This window comes from Eretmochelys imbricata, chromosome 2, assembly GCF_965152235.1.
Source record: "Eretmochelys imbricata isolate rEreImb1 chromosome 2, rEreImb1.hap1, whole genome shotgun sequence".
Lineage (NCBI taxonomy): Eukaryota > Metazoa > Chordata > Testudines > Cheloniidae > Eretmochelys > Eretmochelys imbricata.
The window spans coordinates 58,532,460-58,557,037 of record NC_135573.1 but is presented as its reverse complement, the minus strand read 5'-3'; the positions used below and the strand labels follow the sequence as shown (position 1 = coordinate 58,557,037).

Here is a 24,578-nt window from a genome sequence, read left to right as displayed (position 1 = left end):
TGAAGGTAACTATTCTAAACAGTGGGAGGGACACAATTAGGATTATGTGCTATCTTTACAAGCAGAATTTTTGGGAGGGTACCAAAGTCTGGGTCTGACAGTGTTATGATGTTGGTCTGGAAAGAACTACATCTGTTGATGATCCTTTCTGCAGTGATTAAAAATCTCTCTCTGGGACCAAATTCTGGCTGGAGCTGTTTATAGGTGTATACCAGAAATTCCATACAGCAGATGGACAACAGACAATTATTGGCTGTCTCTATTCTGGTGCCTCCAAACTTTTGCCAAGCCAGTCTCTTTAATCTATCTGAACCATTATTTATATCACACTCGTCACATTAATTTCTCACTTTCCAGGATCTTCAGCCTCAGAGGGGCAATTACAGGATGTTGCTTGGAGTCAGAGGGGCTAAGGCTGCATTTTATATACATATGCTCTGACTCAGCAGTGGCCTTTACACACAACCTTCCCTCCCTCTTCTAGATTACTCCTACTGTCTATAGTTGAGCATGGGTCAGTGAATGGAATTGGACTCAGCCAGAAGTCAGGTGCCTTAAAATGCTGTTTTGCAGTGTACATGTGCATCTGTTTGTGGCTCCATTAAACCTATTTTCATCCACCAGGTAAAATTTGGCTCTTGGGTTAGGCATATCTGTGATGTCATATATAAAAATGATGGGACCTGAAGATACCTAGGCAACTTGTATATTTTGGTAGCTGATTCTCTCTAATGTAAATCCATTTTTTTTTTTTTTTGCATAATCCTGAACGTATAAGGGGAAAACCTCTTCAGATTTGCTAAATATCTCCCACAAACTGTACCGGTGATTTTTTTCCTCCTTAATTGCTTTGAATGGTAAGATTCTGACTGCTTATCAAATCAACCATCAAGTGTTTCTCTTTCTTTTTTAGTATCAGTGTAAATTTCTTCTAAATAAATAATGTATTTTCTAATCACATGTAGGAGCTATGAAGCTATTTGGTCTGTAGATGGCAGCAGTAATATCCTTTGAGGAATTAATTTACAGGTTCTTTCTGCTGCAAGAAAGCCTTTGGTATTCATTTCCAGAACCTGACCACTAGGCACAAAACTTTGATACCCCTCTTACTAGTATGCCCTGACTGAAGTTAATATGTTTTTGCAATTCTACTAGATCTTCTAGAGTGGACAGTGATTTGCTTCAGCTTCTCCAATTCAGATAGAAGGTTGGCATTTTTAGTAAAAGCATACTAACCAAAGATTATTTATTTGGGAAAAAATAGTCTGAACAGGGAGTGTGAACATTATAAACAAAAAAAGAACTAAACAAAATGAGTTTTGAAATGAGGTTGCTTCATATTATACAACCATATGATATTAACTTATGGCTAAGTTTAAAAACATTTTTTTTTTTGGTTCAGATAGACACTTTAAACACCTTTAAAAATGTGGCCCTCAGCTTTTATCTTTTGCCCATGATATGTGTAACTGCTGAGAGTAAACACTTTTCATTGAGGCTAAATAATAACATCTCTATTGCCTAAGCATGGAAATATAATTCTGTGTTTATTATACAAACTTTCCTGAATAGGGTAATGCAAACAATTTCACAAAATAAATCATTCCAATATAATTTAGAAGCTGCTAGTTAGAAGTATTAGTGATATAGGATTTTTTTGTTTGAGTTTTTGTTTGTTATTTTTATACCTTTGCAATTGCAGCTATTTTTAAAACACTTAATAAAAGATATATGCATTTTCTGGCCATCAGCAGACTTTCCCTTTTTAATCTGTTGAATCTTTATGCTTCCCCATTATTGCATTTTTGCCAGGGAGAATTTTTTTGTACACTTACCTTTTTCAAGCATCAAAACACATTCATCTGTTCATCTCATTGCATGAAAAAGCAAAACCCTTACCTTTTGTATACGTTTTATATGTATCTTATTGGAAAGACAACTGCCGAACAATTCTTTATTTATTAATAAGTCAAATATATTCACAAGCTTTGCTAAATCTGCATATATATGTATATTGATTTTGATCAATAAGTCTTAAGAAACCAGTGTTATTTCAACAAGTTGATATACTTTCATGGAGTGAAGGACGTGAAATGAGATTTAGTTAAATAACTTTTATTTTAGGACTATATTCAAAATCCATAGATAAAGGCTTTTTTAGAATTCTATTAGAATAATGTATACATTCATAAGGATTGGCAGTTCCAGATATCTCACAGTTTATTAACTATGTCACATGGTCAACAGGAGATTTAAGTTTCAGTTTGCATTATGCCACATAGCCTTTCACTTTTGCCAATGGCAAACTTTCGAGACACACAGTGACAGTATGAGAAATGTTCAGACCTTCAAAGCTGCTTGGAGCAGACCAGGGATTTTACAGTGAAAACGTTGACTTGTCTGTGGCAGGTATTAAGGTAAGTTTGCATTTTATGATAGTGTTTTAAATATACTGCAAGCAATAAATGCCTACCTTTTAGTTTTCAGAGTAGCAGCTGTGTTAGTCTGTATCCGCAAAAAGAACAGTACTTGTGGCACCTTAGAGACTAACAAATTTATCTGAGCATAAGCTTTCGTGAGCTATAGCTCACTTCATCGGCTGCATAGAATGGAACATATAGTAATATATATATATACACATACAGTAATATATATATAAAGAAAAGGAGTACTTGTGGCACCTTAGAGACTAACCAGTTTATTTGAGCATGAGCTTTCGTGAGCTACAGCTCACTTCATCTGATGAAGTGAGCTGTAGCTCACGAAAGCTCATGCTCAAATAAACTGGTTAGTCTCTAAGGTGCCACAAGTACTCCTTTTCTTTTTGCGAATACAGACTAACACGGCTGTTACTCTGAAATATATATATACACATACAGATAAGTTGGTAGTTACCACACAAACTGTGAGAGGCTAAGTAGTTAAGATGAGCTATTATCAGCAGGAGAAAAAAAACTTTTGTAGTGATAATCAAGATGGCCCATTTAGACTGTTGACAAGAAGGTATGAGGATACTTAACTTAAGGAAATAGATTCAACATGTGTAATGACCCAGCCACTCCCAGTCTCTATTCAAACCCAAGTTAATGGTATCTAGTTTGCATATTAATTCAAGCTTAGCAGTTTCTAGTTGGAGTCTGTTTTTGAAGCTTTTCTGTTGCAAAATTGCCACCCTTAAATCTTTTATTGAGAGGCCAGAGAGGTTGAAATGTTCTCCTACTGGGTTTTGAATGTTATGATTCCTGATGTCAGATTTGTGTCCATTTATTCTTTTGCATGGAGACTGTCCTGTTTGGCCAATGTACATGGCAGAGAGGCTTTGCTGGCACATGATGGCATATATCACATTGGTAGATGTGCAGGTGAACGAGCCCCTGATGGTGTGGCTAATGTGATTAGGTGCTATGATGGTGTCACTTTAATAAATATGAGGATAGAGTTGGCATCGGGCTTTGTTGCAAGGATAGGTTCCTGGGTTAGTGTTTTTGTTTTGTGGTGTGTGGTTGCTGGACAGTATTTGCATCAGGTTGGGGGGCTGTCTGTAAGCAAGGACTGGTCTGTCTCCCAAGATCTGTGAGAGTGAGGGATCATTTTTCAGGATAGGTTGTAAATCTTTGATGATGCGTTGGAGAGGTTTTAGCTGGGGGCTGAAGGTGGCAGCTAGTGGCGTTCTGTTATTTTCTTTGTTGGGCCTGTCCTGTAGTAGGCGACTTCTGGGTACTCTTCTGGCTCTGTCAATCTGTTTTTTCACTTCAGCAGGTGGGTATTGTAGTTTTAAGAATGCTTGATAGCGATCTTGTAGGTGTTTGTCTCTGTCTGAGGGATTGGAGCAAATGCGGTTGTATCTTGGAGCTTGGCTGTAGACAATGGATCGTGTGGTGTGTCCTGGATGGAAGCTGGAGGTATGTAGGTAAGTATTGCGGTCAGTAGGTTTCCGGTATAGGGTGGTGTTTATGTGACCATCGCTTATTAGCGCAGTAGTATCCAGGAAATGTACAGCTTCTGCTCTATCTCAGAATGACTGTGAAAAGGTATGTTGGGTTTCAGAACGGGCACATATTTTAGCACCGGATATTAAAATTGTATTTCTGATGGATGATACCTTAACAGATCTTGTATGGTAAGCAAGTTTTGAGCCTAGAGTTCTTGGATTAGGGTCTAGGAGATTCCAGGTGCTGTGGGGCATAGGAGACAACACCCTTCTCCAAGTCAGCATTGAACTTGTACCTCACATGGTATTAGGAGATGCTTTAACTATTGGAAGGACTGTCATTACACATAAACCCTTGTGTACATTAAGGGTCAGATTTCCAGTTGAGATTTCAGATGCATCTGCAAAAAGGCATTTGTGCATAGTCTTGTGATTAAGGCAGTAGTGGAATTTGGGAGATATGGATTCAGTTTGTGGATCCGTGACAGAATTCCTGTGTTACCTTGACAAAATAGTGATTATAATACTTCCCTATTAAAGAGTGTGGAGAGGATGAATTCATTAATGTTTGTGAGTTGCTCAGATACTGAAATAAGGGTACAGAGATTGGGCCCATATGAGTAGTTAGAAGTCCAATTTACACATACATATTTCAGGCACAAAAATCACAGATCATGACTGAAGTCATCTAAAAGCTTGCCCCCAGGTATCCCATAGCATATTGCACATTATACATGTTAATCCTGCTATCCTGAAAGATATCAACATCAACAATTATATTCTCCCTGTCCATATAGAAGCATAAGACTTATCATATTGGATCAGACTGTTTATTCATCATATCTTATTCTGCCTCCTGTAGTGGCCAATAGCTACATTCTTATATTTTCAAATAGTGATATTATTCTTCATCCTCCATCCTAAAAACTGTGCAATAGGTACTGTGTCCCATTGCAATGGCAGTTAAATATTAAGGGTAAGTGAAGTGATCCTTACATATCAAGTATATTCAGAGCTTTATTTTTTTTCTGAAGAAACATATCTATCAGGTTGCCAATTTAAATATTACATACATGAAAGAATTATTATTAGGTTATGAAATATTAGTGAGTGCAAAGTTCAGTTTAGCTCATGCACTACTGTGTACCAAAGTTTACTCCCCTAACCTCCCCAGATCATGTCAATTGCACTTGATATTTGGAAGAAGTTAGTGACAGGGTTTTTTTTTTTGTCAGTTGAAGGGACTCCAGGTATCTGAGTTCTGAGAGTACCTCACTCTACTGGCCACAGGCCAAGACTTGAGTTAGGAAGTAGACAGAACAGGAGACTCGTAATAGCTAGGTCACTATTCAAAATTTGGTCTGGTCAATATCAATTAAGAATTGTCACAGTCTTTCTTGTGGTCTATGTCATATTAGCTAATGGTCTCAGTTCACTTCTTAGTGGGCAGGTGTCCAAAAATCACAAAAATCCAAAGCAAGCCCAGCCCAACTCTCTTCCTCCCAATCTTTCCTGCCCCGGCTCTGCTGGCTGCCCCCAGGTGTTCCCCATAAAGTGTCTGTCTGATACTGCTTTGGTTGTGGTGTGAACCTGACATTTTGGAATTTTCATATGTTTGGTTGTTTTGGTATGCTGCCAAAATTTTCCTGACTCATGCACGTAAGAGAATAGAAGGGAACTGGTGACTTTTAACAGTTTATAATTCAACAAAAACTGAATGGAATTTTATGAGACAAAGAAAATGCAGTTCCACAGCTCATAGACTCATAGACTTTAAGGCCAGAAGGGGCCATTGTGATCATCTAGTCTGATATCCTGCACATCTCAAGTCACAAAACCCGCCCCGCCACCCCCCCCCCCCGCACGCCATCCTCTTGTAATAGACCCATAACCTCTGACTGAGTTACTGAAGTCCTCAAATCATGGTTTAAAGACTTCAAGTTACAGAGAATTCACCATTTGCTCTAGTTTAAACCAGCAAGTGATCTGTGCCCCATGCTGCAGAGGAAGGCAAAAAAATCCCAGGGTCTCTGCCAATCTGACTTGGGGGAAAATTCCTTCCTGAGCCGAAATATGGCAATCAGTTGAACCTTGAGCATGTCAGCATGACCCCCCAGGAAGACACCTGGGAAAGAATTCTCTATAGTAACTCAGAGCCCTATCTATCTAGTGCCCCATCTCCGACCACTGGGGATTTTTGCTACTAGCAATTGCAAATGGGTAGGGTTGCCAATTTTGGTTGGGCGTATTCCTGGAGGTTTCATTACATGACATAATCTTTAATTAAAGCTTAATCTTTAATTCCTGGATACTCCAGGACAATCCTGGAGGGTTGGGCCACATACCATTGTAGGCAATTTCATCATCCCATCACCTCCATAAACTTATTAAGCTCAGTCTTGAAACCGGTTAGATTTTTTGCCCCCACTGCTCCCCTCGGAAGGTTGTTCCAGAATTTCACTCTTCTGATGGTTAGAAGCCTTTGTCTAATTTGAAGTCTAAACTTGTTGATGACTAGTTTATATTACTTTGTTCTTGTGTAAACATTGGTGCTTAAATAACGCCTCACCCTCCCTGCTATTTATCCTCTGATGTATTTATAGAGAGCAATCATATTTCCTTTCAGCCTTTGTTTGGTTAGGCTAAACAAGCCAAGCTCTTTGAGTCTTCTCTCATAAGGTAGGTTTTCCATTCCTCTGATCATACTAGTAGCCTTTCTCTGCACCTGTTCCAGTTTGAATTGATCTTCCTTAAACATGGGAGACCAGACTTGCACACAGTATTCCAGATGAGGTCTCACCAGTGCCTGGCATAATGGCAATAACACTTCCCTATCTTTACTGGAAATCCTTCGCCTGATGCACAGCCACATTTCATTGGTAGCTCATAATCATCCTGTGATCAACCAATACATCCAAAGTTTTCTCCTCTTCTGTTGCTTTCAACTAAGAAGTCTCCAGCTTGTAGCAAAAATTCTAGTTAGTCCCTAAGTGCATGACCTTGCACTTAGTACTATTAAATTTCATCCCATTTCTATTTCTCCAGTTTTCAAGGTCCTCCAGATCTTGTATGATATTCTGGTCCTCCTCTGGATTGGCAATACCTCCCAACTTTGTGTCATCTGCAGATTTCGTTAGCACATTCCCACGTTTTGTGCCAAGGTCATGAATGAAAATGTTAAAGAAGATTGGTCCCAAGACTGATCCCTCAAGGACATTCCCTCTGCTGAATATCAAAGGTCTGCTGAAAACAATAGAGGTGTGTGAGATTGTCAAAGAAAAAGTCACAAAAATCATTATTATGGAAATTGTTAGGCAACCTTAATGTAGGGACTGTAATCTGCTTCCCCCGATAATAAGGATACATATTCTACAGTAAAGCAGGGTCTGGCTAGTGATTCCTTCATAGGAATGATCATTCATGCAAACAGCCTTGATCCTGTTCAGTAGCCTAAGGGGTACTCTTTTGTAGTCACTGAATATGGACAAACGTGAAAGATAAAACCATTAAACAGTGAAAAGTCTTCCAATCACACAATGTGTGTAGCTGTATAATGATGTGTATTCAAGGTATGATTGTTCTCCACTCTTTGTGGGCACTCAGAGGCAGAGGAAGAAGGTAGTATCTTGAACAAGCCTAGATTCTCATGGATTAGCTATTGACTGTGGAAGACATTTTTAAAAAAAGTGTTGTAGCCATGTAAGTCCCAGGAGATTAGAGAGACAAGGTGGGTGAGGTAAGAAGGGTCTGAAGAAGAGCTCTGTGTAAGATCAAAAGTGTGTGCTGTCACCAACAGAAGTTGGTCCAGTAAAAGATATTACCTTATCCGACTTGCCTCTCTTATATCTTTTGAGAGTCCAGAAAGGCGGGCTTTCATGAATATTCTGTCTTAATGAGTAGTGTTGGGAAGGAGTCACAATCTTTACCCACATTAACTGAGGTTTAAAAAGCTCATGGTATTGGGCTTCTTTCTTAGCATCTCTTAACTCTACACTTAGAAATGTCCACTTATAACAAGAAAGTTCCACTCATACCGGGCAAGGTTCAGAATCACTGCTGTCAGGAGAGTAATTTCAACTGGTCAGACATTTATCTTCCCCAGTGATTGTCCATGAGCATCCCGCATACACTTTGCTTTTCCTTTTAAATTATTATGTGAATTGCTGGGGGGCTTTATGCTTTTCTGAATTATTGCTCTTGTTATTGGTGATCCTTCATTTATTCTTCTTTTCAGGAGCCAGAAACTAGGAAGAATGACATCTACCAGCATAATTAAAAAGATGTTTACATGTACGCTTTCTGGAATGGACACGTAGCAATGGAATTAGTTTAGTATTCTAGCAAAGAGCATAAAAATTGAAGTCTCTTTATTTTGATTCAATTTTCCATACTGAAAATATACACTACAGCTTTCCTTTATAGAAAACATTATGAGAAGGTTGTATCACTAGGTGTAAGAGTGTATTTAGATATGCTCTGACTTCTTCTCCTTCTTATATTAAGTGATAACACAATGACAATAATGGAAAACTAACTCATAATGAAATTAACTAAGTGGAATTTTACTATGTCAGTTCTTGGAATTGTAATTTATGTAGCTGATATTGCAGCAGATATCTGGGTCACTAGTAACTATTTCTGTGAGGGACAATATTCTTTGGGTATCTTGACACTGGTTTTTAGGTGTCTGTCATCAGTAATAGTACAGATTTTTAGTTATGAATGGTTTAAAGAAGACTGTGAAAGCCCTGATCCTCGGAAGCTGAACTGGATTTTTCTACTTCATTTCTTGCATGGTGGAATTTTTACAAGGTAAAGGCCAACTTTCAAATATTAAAAAAATAAATCATATTGCTTTTAAACACTCTCCTACAGTATTGCCTCCCAATATTGCAACCGTGAGCTAATACATAAGAAACTGAAAGCAAAATTCATTGGAACTAACTTTAAAAAATGTGAAACTGACAATCTATTTTCATTGTCCAAAATGAGGGAGTACATAATAAAGAGTGAATTTAAAAAAAAAACAACTTTCACTTTTAATAAAGTGAGGTATCATTTGTAACATAGTTGATGAAATGTGTTCTTTTAAAATATATAAACTGCCGGGATCCCTAACAGCTGTGGTTGCTATTTTGTAATGAGCAAATTTTTTCATAGACCTGATTTTGCATGTTGGTTTATTTATGGCACTCAGCTCGTCTGCAGATGCTAAATGAAATGTTGGGTTGTTTCAAAAATTATATAAGTATAAGTTTTATATTCAAATGAGCTGCCTGAGTGGCCAGAATGGATGCTAAAATATTTATAATTTATGAACAGTCTAACAAATCTATCCCGAAAAAATAGATAATTGATAATTTAGTAAAGCTTTTGATACTGTCTCGCATGACCTTCTCATAAACAAACTAGGGAAATGCAACCTAGATGGAGATACTATAAGGTGGGTGCAAAACTGGTTGGAAAACCATTCCCAGAGAGTAGTTATCAGTGGTTCACAGTCATGCTGGAAGGACTTAACAAATGGGGTCCTGCAGGGATCAGTTCTGGATCTGGTTCTGTTCAATATCTTCATCAATGATTTAGATAATGGCATAAATCACGGATCTCAAACTCAAATGACCACGAGGGCCACATGAGGACTAGTACATTGGTCCGAGGGCCGCACCACTGACCCCCCCCCACCCACTGCCCCGGCCCCGCCCCCATTCCACCCCTTCCATGAGGCCCCATCCTGCCCCGCCTTTTCCTACCCCTGCCCCCATTCCAACCCCTTCCCTGAAACCCCCACCCCAACTCCGCCTCCTCCCTGCCCCCAGGGAGTGCAGGAGGGGTGCGGGGTGCGGCAGGGGCTCAGGGCAGGGGTGCGGAGTGCAGCAGGGGGCTCAGGGCAGGGGGTCGGGGTGCAGGAGGGGTTCGGGGGGTGGGTCCGGCCCGGCCCGGCGCACACTGGGGGCAGGGCAGGCTCCCTGCCCGCCCTGCCCCCGCGCCGTTCCGGTAAGCAGCTGGAACCTGGGGTGGGGGGCAAAGGGGTCTGTGTGTTTTCCTGGCCGCTCCTCTAGGTACCTCCCCCAAAGCTCCCAAGGTTCCCCGTTCCCAGCCAATGCGCGCTTCGGGGGAGGTACCTGGAAGAGCGGCCAGGGCAACACACAGACCCCTGTGGCCCCCCCCCTCCTCCCCCAGGTCCCAGCCACTTCCCGGAGTGGTGCGGGGGCAGGGCAGGCAGGGAGGGAGCCTGCCCTGCCTCTGATGCACGCAGGGCTGGAGCTGCTCTACGTAAACACTGGGGAGGCGGGGAGGAGGCTGCGGGGAGCTGGCGGGCTGCAGAAAATAACCCAGCGAGCCATGTGTTTGAGACCCCTGGCATAGAGAGTACACTTATAAAGTTTGCGGACGATACCAACCTGGGAGGGGATGCAAGTGCTTTGGAAGATAGGATTAAAATTCAAAATGATCTGGACAAAGTGGAGAAATGGTCTGAAGTAAATAGGATGAAATTCAAGAAGAACAAATGCAAAGTACTCCATTTAGGAAGGAACAATCAGTTGCACACATACAAAATGGGAAATGAGTGCCTAGGAAGGAGTACTGCAGAAAGGGATCTGGGGGTCATAGTGGACCACAAGCTAAATATGAGTCAACAGTGTAACGCTGTTGCAAAAAAAGCGAACATCATTCTGGGCTGTATTAGCAGGAGTGTTGTAAGCAAGACATGAGAAATAATTCTTTCACTCAACTCTGCACTGTTTAAGCCTCAACTGGAGTATTGTGTCCAGTTCTGGGTGCCACATTTAAAGAAGGATGTGGACAAACTGGAGAGAATCCAGAGAAGAGCGACAAAAATGATTAAAGTTCCAGAAAACGTGACCTAAGAAGGAAGATTGAAAAAAACTGGCTTTGTTTAGTCTGGAAAAGAGAAGACCGAGAGGGGACATGATAACAGTTGGGGACATGATACCCCCTAGGGAGGTTGTGGAATCTCCATCATTGGAAATTTTAAAGAGCAGATTAAACAAACACCTGTCAGGAATGGTCTAGATAATACTTAGTCCTGCCATGAGGCAGGGGACTGGACTAGATGACCTCTCAAGATGCCTTCTAGTCCTATGATTCTATAATATGCAGTACACATCTTATTCTAGAGGAATCCCTTTAACAACATATGTGGTGTTCACCTCTTACCACATCTGCTCCCTCAGGTCTGAGCTCTGGAGCTCATATTCAGTGCATCAGATTTGCACTTACTTGGTGTTTGGACAAACTCAGGCTCTGATGGTTGAGTGTGTGTAACAGGTTGATTTACTTTAACAGTTTTTCTTGAAAACATTGCAAACTATACAGATGTTTACATTTCAGAGGCAAGAACCAGATGTTTGCATTCTTAATTGTTTTATAACTTGAAAAAGTTACAGATGTTTTGCCAAGCAGTGCAGGATTTTATTTATGGAAGATTACTCAGAACACAGTAAAATAGATATGCAACAAATGTAATACAAGAAAACAATTCCACCTGTGAGTTTCTTTCTTTTAAGTAATGGAGTCAGAACCAAATCATGGAAGTAGTGCACAGCTTGTATGTCAAGGTTGCATTGTAAGAATCTCTGCAAGGAGAAGGGCATGGAATCAGCCCTCTAGGCCAGTGGTCTCCAAACTTTTTGGCTCACACACCCTGGAAGACCTGCTGCAGGCGTGCTGCTGACAGAAGAAGACCGGAAGACCTGCCACAGGTGGGCCGACAGAGGGGAACACCAGCCCTGGACATGCAGAGCTTCTGCCGAAGAACAAAAATGGCAGAGTGCCGTCTGGCAGCGATCCTGCTGCCGCGCACCCCCTGGGATCATCTCGCACACCCCCTGGGGTGTGCGCACCCCAGTTTGGAGACCACTGCTCTAGGCCATGAAGTAGTAACGTAGCTGCTCTGTAGCTGTGACTGCTGCTTCAGGACTGCAATGCTTAGGCCCGAGGCTGGTGTACACTCTGCCTTCTTCGGGGACAATGGGTAGTGCATTGCTGGGACACAGGGAGCCCACACAAAGCAGATCACTGCAGCAGGTAGGTGGCATAGATGTTCAAATCCCGCCTCTCTCCTTTTCCTCTGTTAAAGCAAAGCATTGTCATAGGACCTGTATCCTCCATGGCCACAGAGCAGGATTTGGCTCTTAATGCTGGTGAAAGGTGTCATAGTTAAAATTCAGGTGACTGAAATCTGTCTACTGAACAGAAATATCATGAGCTCCAGCACTGCAGGCTGTCCCCACCAATGTGCCTCACCCCTGACCTGGAGGGATCACCCACCTACACTGATGGAAAGGGTAGTTCAGTTTCCATGCCTATTCACTACTGGTCTCTCTGCTGAAGCAGCCAGGTGTGGTTGTAGCTTCCCCATTTTAACTCAGTCCTCAGATGCATTCATCATTTCTGTAAACAATCACTATTTTCCCCACCCATGTCCCCGGTGTGGAACCCCCAGCTAGCACCATAAGGTAGTTGGCCAAATGTAGGGAGAGAGGTCATACTTGGAATTTTGGGCCTTGTGCCTGGAAGCCCCCTAGAATGGCTCTGCAAGGAGTCTGAGCTGTGCTTAAACTGTCCCTGCATTAGAATCCTTTCAGAATGACTATCAATTTTACATGGAAAGCTCTCAGTACTATGGTGACGGGCAGCAGTATAAAACTAAATTAAGAAACTTACCTCAAAATATGAATATTTTTGAGCTTTAGAAAGATCATGGCATTTCAGCATCTCTGAAAACAGCCTATTTTTTTTTTAGTGGTATTTCAGGCACAAATCGAGTCAAGAGGGGGTTTTTTTTGGGTGTGTTTTACAGTCTGATTTGAAAAGCAAAGAGGTTTGAACATGTCAGAGAAGTGTCCAAACTTTTGGATGCTACTTTGAGCCTAATCTGAACTTCTAAGATGTGTTCACTGTTAGTATATATTTCAGAGCTGGAACCAGCCTTCTCAGAAAAACCCTAGCCACGGGACACACCACCAAAAAAAGTAGGCAAAATAAAGGATAATTCCCTAGTGGAATGGCTGTTTTTCCACTGTTTTGCCAATGGTGGAGTTAGAATCGGTTCTCTGGACAAGGCTAGTGGAAGTTCCAGGGATTTGAAAGTGGAATCAATGATAACTGAATGGTCTCTCTTCAGCAGACAATTTGCACACCAGATGTTTATGAATCACTTAAAAGCAGAGACTGGGCAAGCACTCAGTGGAAGAGATTGTTACTTTGCCTTGAAAGATGACGGGGTGAGGCCTTCATGGATACTTATTAGGAGATTTTCTTTCTTGTATGTTCATTGCTAACTGGTTCTGAAAGACTCTTTGTTTATTGCTAAACAATTCCACAGGAAATAAATGATGTAATTATCCCTTAGAGCCTGTTCTTTTAGACTTGGCTCACCATACCTACTATCTGCAGGGCTTTCCTCACCCTACTTTAAACTTCCACTTTGGAGGCAATGGGCCAGATCCTTAGGTAGCACAGGTGTAACTCCTGACATCAAAGGATCTACACTGATTTACACCAGCTGTGGATCTGGTCCTACATCTGCTTGCAGCTATCATTTTTTTCCCCAAGGAGGACTGAATAGATTTCTGTGTGCAGATGATCACAGTTGCTTCCTTAAATGTCCAAATGGTGTCTCTTTTGACTAGAGTTTAGTATTCCCTCCCCTCAAGGGGCTAAAGCTAAGCACTCTATTTCCTCAGCCCTGCCAACTCCTCTAGGACTGAAAAACAAATGACTTGGTACTGGGAATTAAACATAGGTCTCCCACATGGCAATACAGATATCTTGAACAGAAAAGGTACTTCACAAGGCAGGAAGTAAATCTGTCATGATTCACTAGCTCCAGTATAATGTATCATTCCATTTAGTTTTCTTTCAAAGGAAATGATTATGTAGCCTTAAGGACAAAATAGAAGTGTTTTGAGAGGTCATTTATACGCCCTCAATATCTGACAAAGAATCTGATTTATCATATGACACCATCCAGATCATATCATTGTATGAAATATGTGTGTCCTGAGAGTTATTTTCTGTATTGAAAGTCTCTTGGGTTCCTTAGAAAAGAAACAGCTTAAAGAATTAGGGCTACATTTAAAAAAATGAACCCACAAAAGAATGCGCAAATTTGATGTAGATGTGCAAGTCAGCTGATGTGCATGTTAGGGGATACATGCATACACACATAGTTTCATGTATGCACAATCTCCAGTTTGCATGTGTACATCTAGGGATCTGGGTACATGAAAAATGAAAGTGTCATCCTAAAGTGAAGGGGACAAGGAGGCAGCAAAGGGGAGATTCAGAAATATATCCTGTTTAAAGAAATTAAAGTTAATTAACTCAATCCTATGGTCTTTACTCAGGCCAATCTCATTCCATTCAATTTAGTTTCTTTGATTGCACCCATTACTAACATTAACCTCAATGTGCATTTTGCATTAGGAAGAAGTAAAGTTTCCCATTCAAAGAGAATTAAAAACAAATAATGATACTTTGAACTGAGAACAAAATGGCTAAAATCTTAACTAGTTTTCACTATTTTGTAGAACAGTGCTTTAAAAAAAACTCTGTCTAACCAAGTTTTTATATATATATTTCTCTTTGTAGGTATTGGTTTGCATTGAAACGTGGCTACCAGGCTGCTTTTAAACAAAACAGCTCTGGAGATGAACTGACTGGGGGCCCTGCCAGTATCATTCATAAACGTGCCATTGATGCATTGGCTGATATTAGTATGCTCAGGGTATTTAAGACTTTCCTGAAGACGACACCCCAGCTCATTCTTCAGATTTACATCCTGATGGAGCATGACAAGGCTGCCTTCAGTCAGTGTAAGTCTCTCTCATTTGAAAGTTGAATATAGTTAAATCTCCACTAAGAAGGCAATCCCTAGTATCAGGTAAAACTTTAAAGTATTCCCTGTCATATCCCAGTACAATTTTATTTAACATTTAGTTTAAAACTTCCTCTATTAGGTTATCTATTTTACTAAACTCTGGGAAAAGTTACACTGGTAATATGTAATAATAATATTTAAGAATAACATTGTATTGTGTTTGATAAGTGAAAGCTAATGGATGTAACCAACTGAATCATTTCAGAGTAGTCTATTTTGTTTTCACTTATTGAGTAGGTAGATATCTAAGGTACTTCTATGGCTCCCATTACTGAGCTCCTCACAGTCTTTAATATATTCCTCCTCACAACACCTCTGTGATGTAGGGCAGTGCTATTATCCCCATTTTACAGATGGGGAACTGAGGAACATAAAAGGCTAAGTAACTTGCCCAAGGTCACACAGAAATTAGTGGAGGGGTAAGGAATTGAACCTGGGACTCACAAGTGCCCCAACAACAGGACCATTCTTCCTCTCAGATATAAAGAATGTTTAAGTAAAAATATATTAAGTTTTTCCATGGAACTAACATCTATCCTTGTGTTTTATTTAGATGCTTCCATCATCACATCTTTCTGCAGCATTTCCTGGTCAACACTTGACTATCAGATATCATTACGAAAATCTCTGCCTGATAAAAATCAATTTGCTGGGGTGCCTCCTAAGTTACTGTACCTCTTGTATAAACTGTTCACACTGACTTCTTGGATACTGAGTATTGCACTGGCCACCCTATTAAATATCATAAGTAGTATATTTCTGCTAATATTTCTTTGGACCTTGGGCTTCAGCTGGACTTTGAAGCAACACACTATGTTTTGCAAATCTAAGAGGATGGAATTTTTATACAGGACTGTTGTTGGGATCATTCTTATTTTTACATTTTTTAATGTCAAGGGGGAACAAACAAAAATACATATTTCTAGTTATTATGCCACTCATGTGCTTGTAACTTCAGGCATAATGTGTGTGTTCTGGAAGACTTCAGTTACTGAGCAATTATATTTTACATTTGTGAGCATCACAGTTTTTCTCACTCTGGTGTTAGGTATTATTTGTCTTATTGTTTATTATATGTTTTTCCACCCCACTATTTATTTCAAACAAGAAAGTGCTTCAGATAAAGTTGATGGATTAGCAAGAGAAAGAGAAAAAGAAGAAACCAGTAGAATAAGAAATTTCATAATGCAATGAAGAGTATAGAATTATGTGAATTTTTAAATATGTGCAAATCGAAGCAAATATTGCCTGGACTGTCACTTACTCTGTCTTTACTTTTCCTACTTGCAGTGAGCATTTCAAGTAAAATAATTGCTAATGGGAATGGTAGTAGTTATCAGCTCTGAATAATTATTGGTTCTGCTGTACTACCCTACAAAGCAAAGACTTTATAAAATAAACTAAACACTTCTGCAAAGAATACTGGTGTTTTTCTATCACTTGCAAAATAAATAAAATACAAAAATAGCCCTTGTAAAGGCAAAACAAACAACCAATCCTACTTTCCCACCCAAACCCAGTTTTATTTTGTCCACACAGAATGTAGGAAAAGAAAACCAAATCAAGTTACTGTTGATATTGTCTTTGTTTCTGAAATGTACTTCTTTTCAAAACAAGGCTCACATCTCCTTGCTTGGCAGTGGGAAAGGCCTGGGCTTCATCTGAAATAACCAAGGACCGTGATCTGTTAACTGTACCTGAACATAGGGATCACAGAGGACTGGATTTACCCTCCTGGTGAGAGAGGTACATGTATTCTCTAGGAAGGGTAGCTACAAACCCGGAGCCCTCCCCTGGGAGTTCTACCAGGAAACAGTAACTTTAATTGGGCCACAGTGCAATAGGAACCTGGCCAGAAAATGCTTTTGCGGAGATGGGCTCAATCAGTATATTTTACAGATGCTCTGGTAACACACCCTCCTGTTTCATTGCTGTGCTCTCATCCTCCCACACACCCTGTGTGGATTTTCAGATGCCAGTAGCTTGCAGACCTGGATTATACCAGCACTGCAGTCTAAATGTCTAAAAGCTAAAGGCAGGAATCTCACACAGAGGAAGAGATATCTCCCTTGAAACTTTTCTCTCCCAATGGTTTTTAGGTCTAATGCTTTAAGTGTTAGGCTATGTCTACACTAAGTTACGTGACTCCAGCTACATCACTAATGTAGCTGGAGCCGACATAGCTTAGGTTGATTTACTGCGGTGACTGCTCCGCACTGGGTTGACGGGAGACACTCTCCCATTGACTTACCTTACTCCTCTCATTCCCGGTGGAGTACCGGAGTCGACCAGAGAGCACTCTGCCATCGATTTAGTGGGTGTTCACTAGATCCACTAAATCGACCCCCGGTGCATTGATTGCAACAGCATCGATCCCGCAGTAGTGTAGACATAACCTTAGTCTCAGCATAGGGAAGGCTAGAGTCCTGGTATACAGCTGTTATGTAATGTTACAACGGCTGTGAAGGTGGATGAAGACTGCAGCAAACTGAGGATTTCCAATCATCATGGTGTCCATGCCATTGGTTTCAAGTCCTCTATCTGTCAAGGGTAGTGTGGTGACTGTTGTGCACCAGTCTCCCCACTTTAAAAGAAGTCCCACACAGGCATCTTCCAGTTTTTGGGAAAATAACATTTGCACAAGTCAAAAGTCTGGTGGTGATTGGCAAGTGGCGATGGGAACAGGACAGTGAAATCCGGAAGTTCCTAGTCACAGACCGACACGCAGGCGGTGGGTGTGTGATAGTTGTCTTGCCTGAGGATTGAGGCCGTTCGAGCATCTTGGCAGCTGCACCCACGACTGAACAGTCCCTTTAAGGATCCACTCTGCTCACCCAACATGGGGAGGGGGTTAGTCTTGCTGGATGCCAGACCATCGCCTCCCAAAACAGGTCCTGTTCTCTCCGCTGAAAGAAGGGTACCGTAACATGGGTGGACAACGGAAACGTTATAAGGACTTGCTGAAGGACAACCTAAAAAAATGTAATATTGACATTGATATTTGAGAGACACTTGCACAGGATCGCTTAAAATGGAGTGAAGTCCTACATGATGGTCCCCTGCATTTTGGACTTGCTCGCCGACAAGCCGAAGAGGACAAGAGGTGCAGGAGGAAGGAGAGACTGGTCTCTAGTCATGGTCAACAGCCTCCTGCTGAGCCTGAAATAATCTTCCCTCATCGTAATAGAACTTGTGGTTCAAGGATTGACCTTATTAGCCACCTGAGGACCCATAACTCCCACGGAAGATGATCATACTCGGTAACGAGTGATCGCCCATCATCATCATCATCATCCAGCTGCATGGCCTTTTATGATGCAGGTTTGCCTTTGCCACTGGAGAAAGGAAGAATAGTTCTTCTAATGTACTGTTGCTGTAGGGATCTCTCCAAGAAGTGATGTGAAATCACAAAATAATGATTTTTTCTAGAGAGGTGCTTGCAGATACTACTGTGAAACCAGACAACCTTTCAATATAGTTATTTGAAATGCTTAATATATATATTGCACAAGGAAAGTAAATGAATAGCCAAAGCTTTTTATTAAATGAAACAGGGAGAAACAGCTGAGAGGTGCTGGCTTTTAACTCAGTTATAAAGAATCACTCATTCAGCCCTACTCAGTTCCTCACCCCCATTCCCTTCTTTCCTTCCTCCATGAGGACTCACAGATCCAATTATTCTCATCATGGGAGCAGGGAAAATGGAGCAGGGAGAAAACTGAGGTTGAAAAAAGAGAATCAGGCAGTAAATAGGCTATACCAGGAAAATGTCTGTTTGACCAGTAAGTGTCCCTTAAACTTTGGGGGAAGGCCTGACATTTTGGTGGATCTAAATCCCTTAAAGTGCAGCAGAGCAATTTCCTGTGTGTACTGTGTCACGTTGGCTTACTGCAGTGATCACAATATGTTTTTACTCTATATTACTCTTGTTAGCACCACAGAGCCAACATACCTAAGAGAGACAGAGCTGGATTCTTTTCCTTGTGTTGTCTCATCAAACACATGATTTTCTAAGTTGCACTTACAAGGCCAGTCAGTCACATCTGTGTACTGTAAATCCCCAAAGGCCATGGATTTCCGGAAATGTCACTGAGGGCATACTTTGGATTGCAGAATCTTCATTACTGGTGATATGCAGGAAAGAGAGAGTGCAGCAAGTCGAGTGCAGCAAGTTGACAGGCCTGGCAGTCAGAAAACATTTCCACCTACTGGCAACTATAGAGTGGGATTTTTTTGTTGAAGCTGGCACTTAGCAGGACAATCAGTGATATTCAAAGTGAAGTTATGGTCATAAAAAATAACTATGTACAAATGGCCCCCTTATTTCTTCAGTGTATTGAAAGCCATGTCTGCAAAGATAAATTTCCCCTACTTTTATGCACTACTTTGTTTGCTTTGCAGAGGCAACATAGTTATGAGAGAGGGTGCTAGATTCCATCCTGGTGTGCACATCATCAAGGCCAAGTTCTGCCTTCATCTAAACCTGACACTGAATTGAGTGATGGAGGCACAGATGTAACCGAGGACTGAATTTAGTCCACAGAATCTTTATTACCAGTGATGGCGTATCTGTATCAAGCAGAAAACTTACAGCTTGACCTTTAGACCACAGGCTGAGTTTACTGTTAGTATTCTAGGAGAAAAGACACAGCAGACAGTAAACTCTGTTCTTTCCTTGCTCTTTGCTTTTTCAGTTAGGCTGATCATTCTAATTCCCAATAAGGCATTGTACTCCTCATCTTCCTTCCAGCTTTTGTGCATTGTCTTGCTCCTTGCCACTCTCCAATCACCTTTTTCATCTTCTTTCTTCCTGTGCTCCTGAATATCCACCTCTTACATTTAAGTGAAGTAGGTGGGAAAGGGGTCACTTATAATCACCTTACACACTACTAATTAGATCAGGTCTCATTTACTGTTTTAACCCCATAAAGTTCTAGTGGGCACAAATTTAGTCCATATCCTAGCATTAGTATTAACTGTTGGGAAGATGTACATATTTACTATAAAGCTTACTTCAATCTTGTGTTCCCTACTGGTGACAAGTGTGGATTGCCAGAATACTCTTCATCAGAGAAATTTCTGCCTTTTTTAAACTGTAATCAGGAAAGAAGAAGACAAGGTATTAAAGTCTATGCAGTAAGTGTGTTCCCAACCTTTCAGATGCGCTGCCTCTCTTGATTTGAGAGTTCCATTGTCATAAAGGAACTTTTGAATTTTGAGAGTATTGCTAATGCTAAATCAGAATGAACATAGCTGATGGCACCCAAAAATGAAGAAATATGTATATGAATGATACACACATTTTAAAGAAGAAATGGCCACTTCCAAAAAATCCCCAAAACTTCTCCTAGGGATAAAGTTCAAACAATGTATTTTCTATCTATCTATGCTATCCCTTCCTCCCTCCCTTCTCTGCTGGGCTGCTCTTAAAATTCATTTGTCAGTCGACTTGTGCATTGTGCCTGACCTTGTCATTTTAATCTAACTGCAAATTGAAAACAAATGTTTTTTTTCCGTTAAGTATGGCCATGACATCTTGCAACAAGTATTTTAATAAGTTAAATCAAAGATAAACAATTTCTTCCTGTTTTGACTACCGTCAGACTCAGGGAAGAGGGACAGAGTGCCATGAAATTGTTTTAATTACCTTACTGGTATCCAGTGTGACATCTGGTGGCACTGGTGAGCTCACCTGATGTACCACAGATAGCACTGATTTACGAAGCCATAATTGGGTTTCCAATAAACATTTGTCAAAATAATGTATTCGTTCAAACCAAAGCCTTCTTTATTTATTCATATAAAAGAGCACTTAACTTTCAACAAAGAATTGCCTGCCATCAAAAACACTCTATAAACAGAGAAAATTTATGACTGCATAGTACCAGAGGGTGATCACTGAAAGACTAAAGTTAACTTTAACCCTTTGGAGTGCTTCATTCCCTTTCTTGCTTGCTACTGGTATCATATATATTTCTTTCTACAAGCCCTACATCCAGACACTAGCCTTTGTATATTCAGACTTTAAAGCAGCAGCTCTCTTTTTCAGCACAAAGTATTACAGTCCCAGAAATGGCAGCAAAAGCAAGATCTCTAGTATTGGTCACACAGTTTGGGGGCTTGCACAAGCTGGTAGTAACCACAAGCCTTTCCTACACTCCCCCCAACCCCTTCACCTTTCATGTGGTCTTTTATAACCCATTTGGAAAAGCTGGCCTTTTCACAGAGTAATGCAGTTTGACTGAACCCTGGCAAATGCATATAGCCATTTATTCATTCATTTTATCTATTAATTTGATTCTGTTATTCCTGGCAAATTAGTTAGATGTTACAGATTTCTACTCAGTTGACAGGACTGTCAAAGCAGCATAAAGCAGGTGGACAGTGCAGTCAGCATTTGAATAGGACTGCAGATGGACACTAATGATGGGTCTTCACTAGAAAGAAAGTTTGCTCTTACTACGTATTAGCTCACATGGTAACTAACACATGGTAAAATCCTAGTGAAGACAAGCCAGTTTGTAGTTTTCACAAGGTTGAGGTAAACACAAGGGGGAGGGGAAACCCAGGTTTCATCTTCATCTGCTAATTCAACTTAAAATTATAAACTGCCTTGTCTTCACTAGGATTTGTTAGTTACCATATCTTAGCTAATACGTGGTAAAAATATACCTTTTCCCCTACAGAAGACAAAGCTTTAGATGAGTAAAGCAGAATAAGCTGAGAGAGAGAAGGGGTAAAAGCCACATTTCCTACCCTAGAAATTCTAACTTTATAATTTTGGAAAATCTAAATACAAGACCTTTACTTTTAATATTATTAGCTGTTATCGCTTTTACTTATTTACATAGTACCAACAGCATGCTGGACACCTAACAAGTGAGTAGGAAAACAACAAATACATAAGGCATCAAACTGGGATGCAACCAAAAAAAAAACCAAAACCCTAAATGATTTTATGGTGAAATTTAGCATGTGTCTTGTTTCTTCAGAAGTTTTAAATTATCATAATTTGTCTGTCTTGCTAACACTCAGAGGAGGGTTAGGGTTTAAAGGCTTCCTGGAAAAATATGTTATAGGGTTTTGTTCTGCAGGGAGTTGAGCAACCTTTGAGAACCAAGTGCTGAGTGACTTCAAGTCCCATTGCCCCTTCAAAGAACTGGGCACTCATGAAGGTCTTGATGGAGGAGAGGGTGGAAACAAAGCGGGCTAGGTCAGGGCAGGATTACTAGGTGTAGAGTGGCATGTCTGTAGAAGAAGGTATGTAGATGAAAGGCAGAGAGGGATATGAATGGGACAATATGCGTGGCTGTGTTCCCATCTTGTTCCACAAGCACAGCTAACACAATATATAAAGTCCAAACTCACCCACCTCTCGTGGTTTAGCTTTATTAACAAAGGAATTACAATAAGATGATGTTCAGCTCCAACCTTCTTCTGGGCTTGTTCCGATTTCTTCATCAGGACTGCTCTCAGGCCACTCTAGAGCCTCTTTTCTGGACAGCCACTCATTCTCACCTGATATTCAGATGCAGTCACGAGTCATATGCCTCAATCAATCAGCATAACTCATTTCATCTTTTCCCAGCAGGATCAATATCTGCTATCAGGGTGGAATATTTCAGGCAAACACTGCTAACCTTTTACAGGAGTTAGTCATGCTGTTTGGGTTGCAAAAGCAGTGAGGAGTGATAAAAGGGAAACAAGAAAGGATACTTTTCAACTTGGAAAATAGTATCAGACAATGGCCATGATGAGATGCAGAAGACTTATGTACTATAGATCTCTTCTGGGCAGGGTACTGAGCCTTGAAGTTACTCCCAAAGTCAGAGTTACAGGGTTATAAATTTTAGCATTGCATAAAATAATCCATACCAATTTTGTTTGTCCATAGAAGTAGGCAATAGAACACTGGCTGATATAGCTCTACTCTGCTTTGTCACCATCACTAACATGTGGCAGAATTTTCATTCTCTTTAATTTTGGGTGCTTTAGAAGCTCAGTACCTGATTTTTCAGAGGTGCTGAGCTCCTGGGGCTCTGATTGTCTTAACTGGAGGACTCAGCATTTCTGAAAATCAGCTCCCAGGGGTCTAAAGTTAGGGGTCTAAAATCAGAGGCCACTTTTGAAACTTTGTCCCCTGAGATTTCTAGAGAGGAGGTGCAAAGAGGTTTCATCATTATTTATTGAGCCTCGTCAGTGTGTTTGGCACTTTTTCTTTTTTGCATTTCTATAGTGCCCAAGATTTAGTCAGGGGTATATAGTACAAATCATGGACAGGTCACCGGATGTGAATTTTTGTTTACTGCCTGTGACCTGTCCATGACTTTTATTAAAAATACCCATGACTAAAACGTAGCCTTACTCATCGTTTAGAAAAAAAAGTAAGCATACTTTGTCCTTTTGACTTTTATGTTTAAATATATAGTATACTATACTAAAATATAATAGTCAAAAGGTTTCAATTATTATAGGATCATGTCATAATATAATGTGACATGTCATACTATAACATGGCATATGCCCTAATTCACCCACTCTTATATTGGGCCCTGGGCTACTGTACTGTGTGTATCAATCATTCTTATCCTGCAAGTGCAATTGGGTTCAGACTCCTGTAGTTCTTCCCTTCAAGAGTCTGTCACTAGTGATATAGGAGGATCAGACAGCCCTCTTAGAATAGAAGTATTGTTTATTTTTGCAGTAGAAATAAAGCTTTTAGAGCAAAAAGATTTAAAAACAGCAAACAGTCTAAAGCATGGTCATCTTAACTAAAATCTTACTATCCCCTCATGGTGATTTAGCCAGACCTAGCTTCTTTAGACACCCCAGTGGGGTCCCTGTATCTCAGTCTGGTTCCCCCAAACAATTACCACTACTCTCTTGAGAGAGGGTCCCTTTTAAATCCTGCTATAGTTATTTTGTTCCCATGCTTTGACCCTTCTGATCAAAACCAGTATTGTAGACTCGTCAGGAAATCAAGTCACAGTCCCCAAAGCCAGTTTGTCCCTTACCAACTTTCAAGTGTTTGCCAAGAGCTGGTTTATCTCAAGCCATTCTTTTCCATCCTGCTTGTTTTTCCTGACAGCCACCTATTAAACTAAACATCCCAATAACTAGATCAACATCTAATGTTCCTAAATTATGACACGGCAACCCTGAATCTGTTATACTTCTAACAACCTTCAGTTCATTAGTACCAGTAAGCTTTTTGCACCATCAAAGAACAAGGAAGGGAGCCTATGACTAAAGCTGGTAAAAAAAATATAGGTACATATATTTTGCAAAAAAGTGAAAATAAAATTTAGCAGAATGTTTTATTTGAAATTTTCTGACACATTTCTTTTTTTACGAAAATTTTTAAATATTTCAAAATGTTGTTTTGTTTCAGTGGGAGAAACAAACAGATCTCTCTTACCAATTTTGCTTTTTTTCCACTGTGGTTGGGGGAGAGAAGTGGTGGAGGAGGGTTTAAAAGAGTGAGTGAAAGTGCTTCCTCCCCCTCATCTAAATGAAATCGTTCAATGTTTCAAAACTTTTCATTTAAAATTGAAAAATTTCAACCAAACTTTTTTTTGGTGAAAATTAAAATATTGATCAAAAAGTTATTTTCTAAAAAAAAAAGTTTTGACAGGAGATATTGATTAGTTTAATCCTGGCCCATCCAGCTCTGCCACCTTATCTGCCAGAGAAGGAGAGGGATCCCTTGTCCCACCTGCTGCTGCCACTACCTATCCT

The 24,578-nt window shown here is 40.3% G+C and overlaps 1 protein-coding gene across 1 annotated transcript; it reads left to right on the top strand.

Moving 5' to 3' along the window:
* Positions 1-8,471: 8,471 nt before the first annotated feature.
* XKR9 (XK related 9) lies at positions 8,472-16,034 on the top strand. Its single transcript, XM_077808973.1, has 3 exons — positions 8,472-8,743; positions 14,552-14,775; positions 15,394-16,034. The coding sequence occupies exons 1-3, from the start codon at positions 8,472-8,474 to the stop codon at positions 16,032-16,034; spliced, it is 1,137 nt and encodes a 378-aa protein (XP_077665099.1).
* The last annotated feature ends 8,544 nt before the right edge of the window (positions 16,035-24,578 follow it).

Coding starts and splice junctions, on each gene's coding strand:
- XKR9 (XM_077808973.1), top strand. CDS start 8,472: ATGAAATTAACTAAGTGGAATTTTACTATGTCAGTTCTTGGAATTGTA. Junction 8,744..14,551: donor CATGGTGGAATTTTTACAAG/GTAAAGGCCAAC, acceptor TTCTCTTTGTAG/GTATTGGTTTGCATTGAAAC. Junction 14,776..15,393: donor CAAGGCTGCCTTCAGTCAGT/GTAAGTCTCTCT, acceptor TGTTTTATTTAG/ATGCTTCCATCATCACATCT.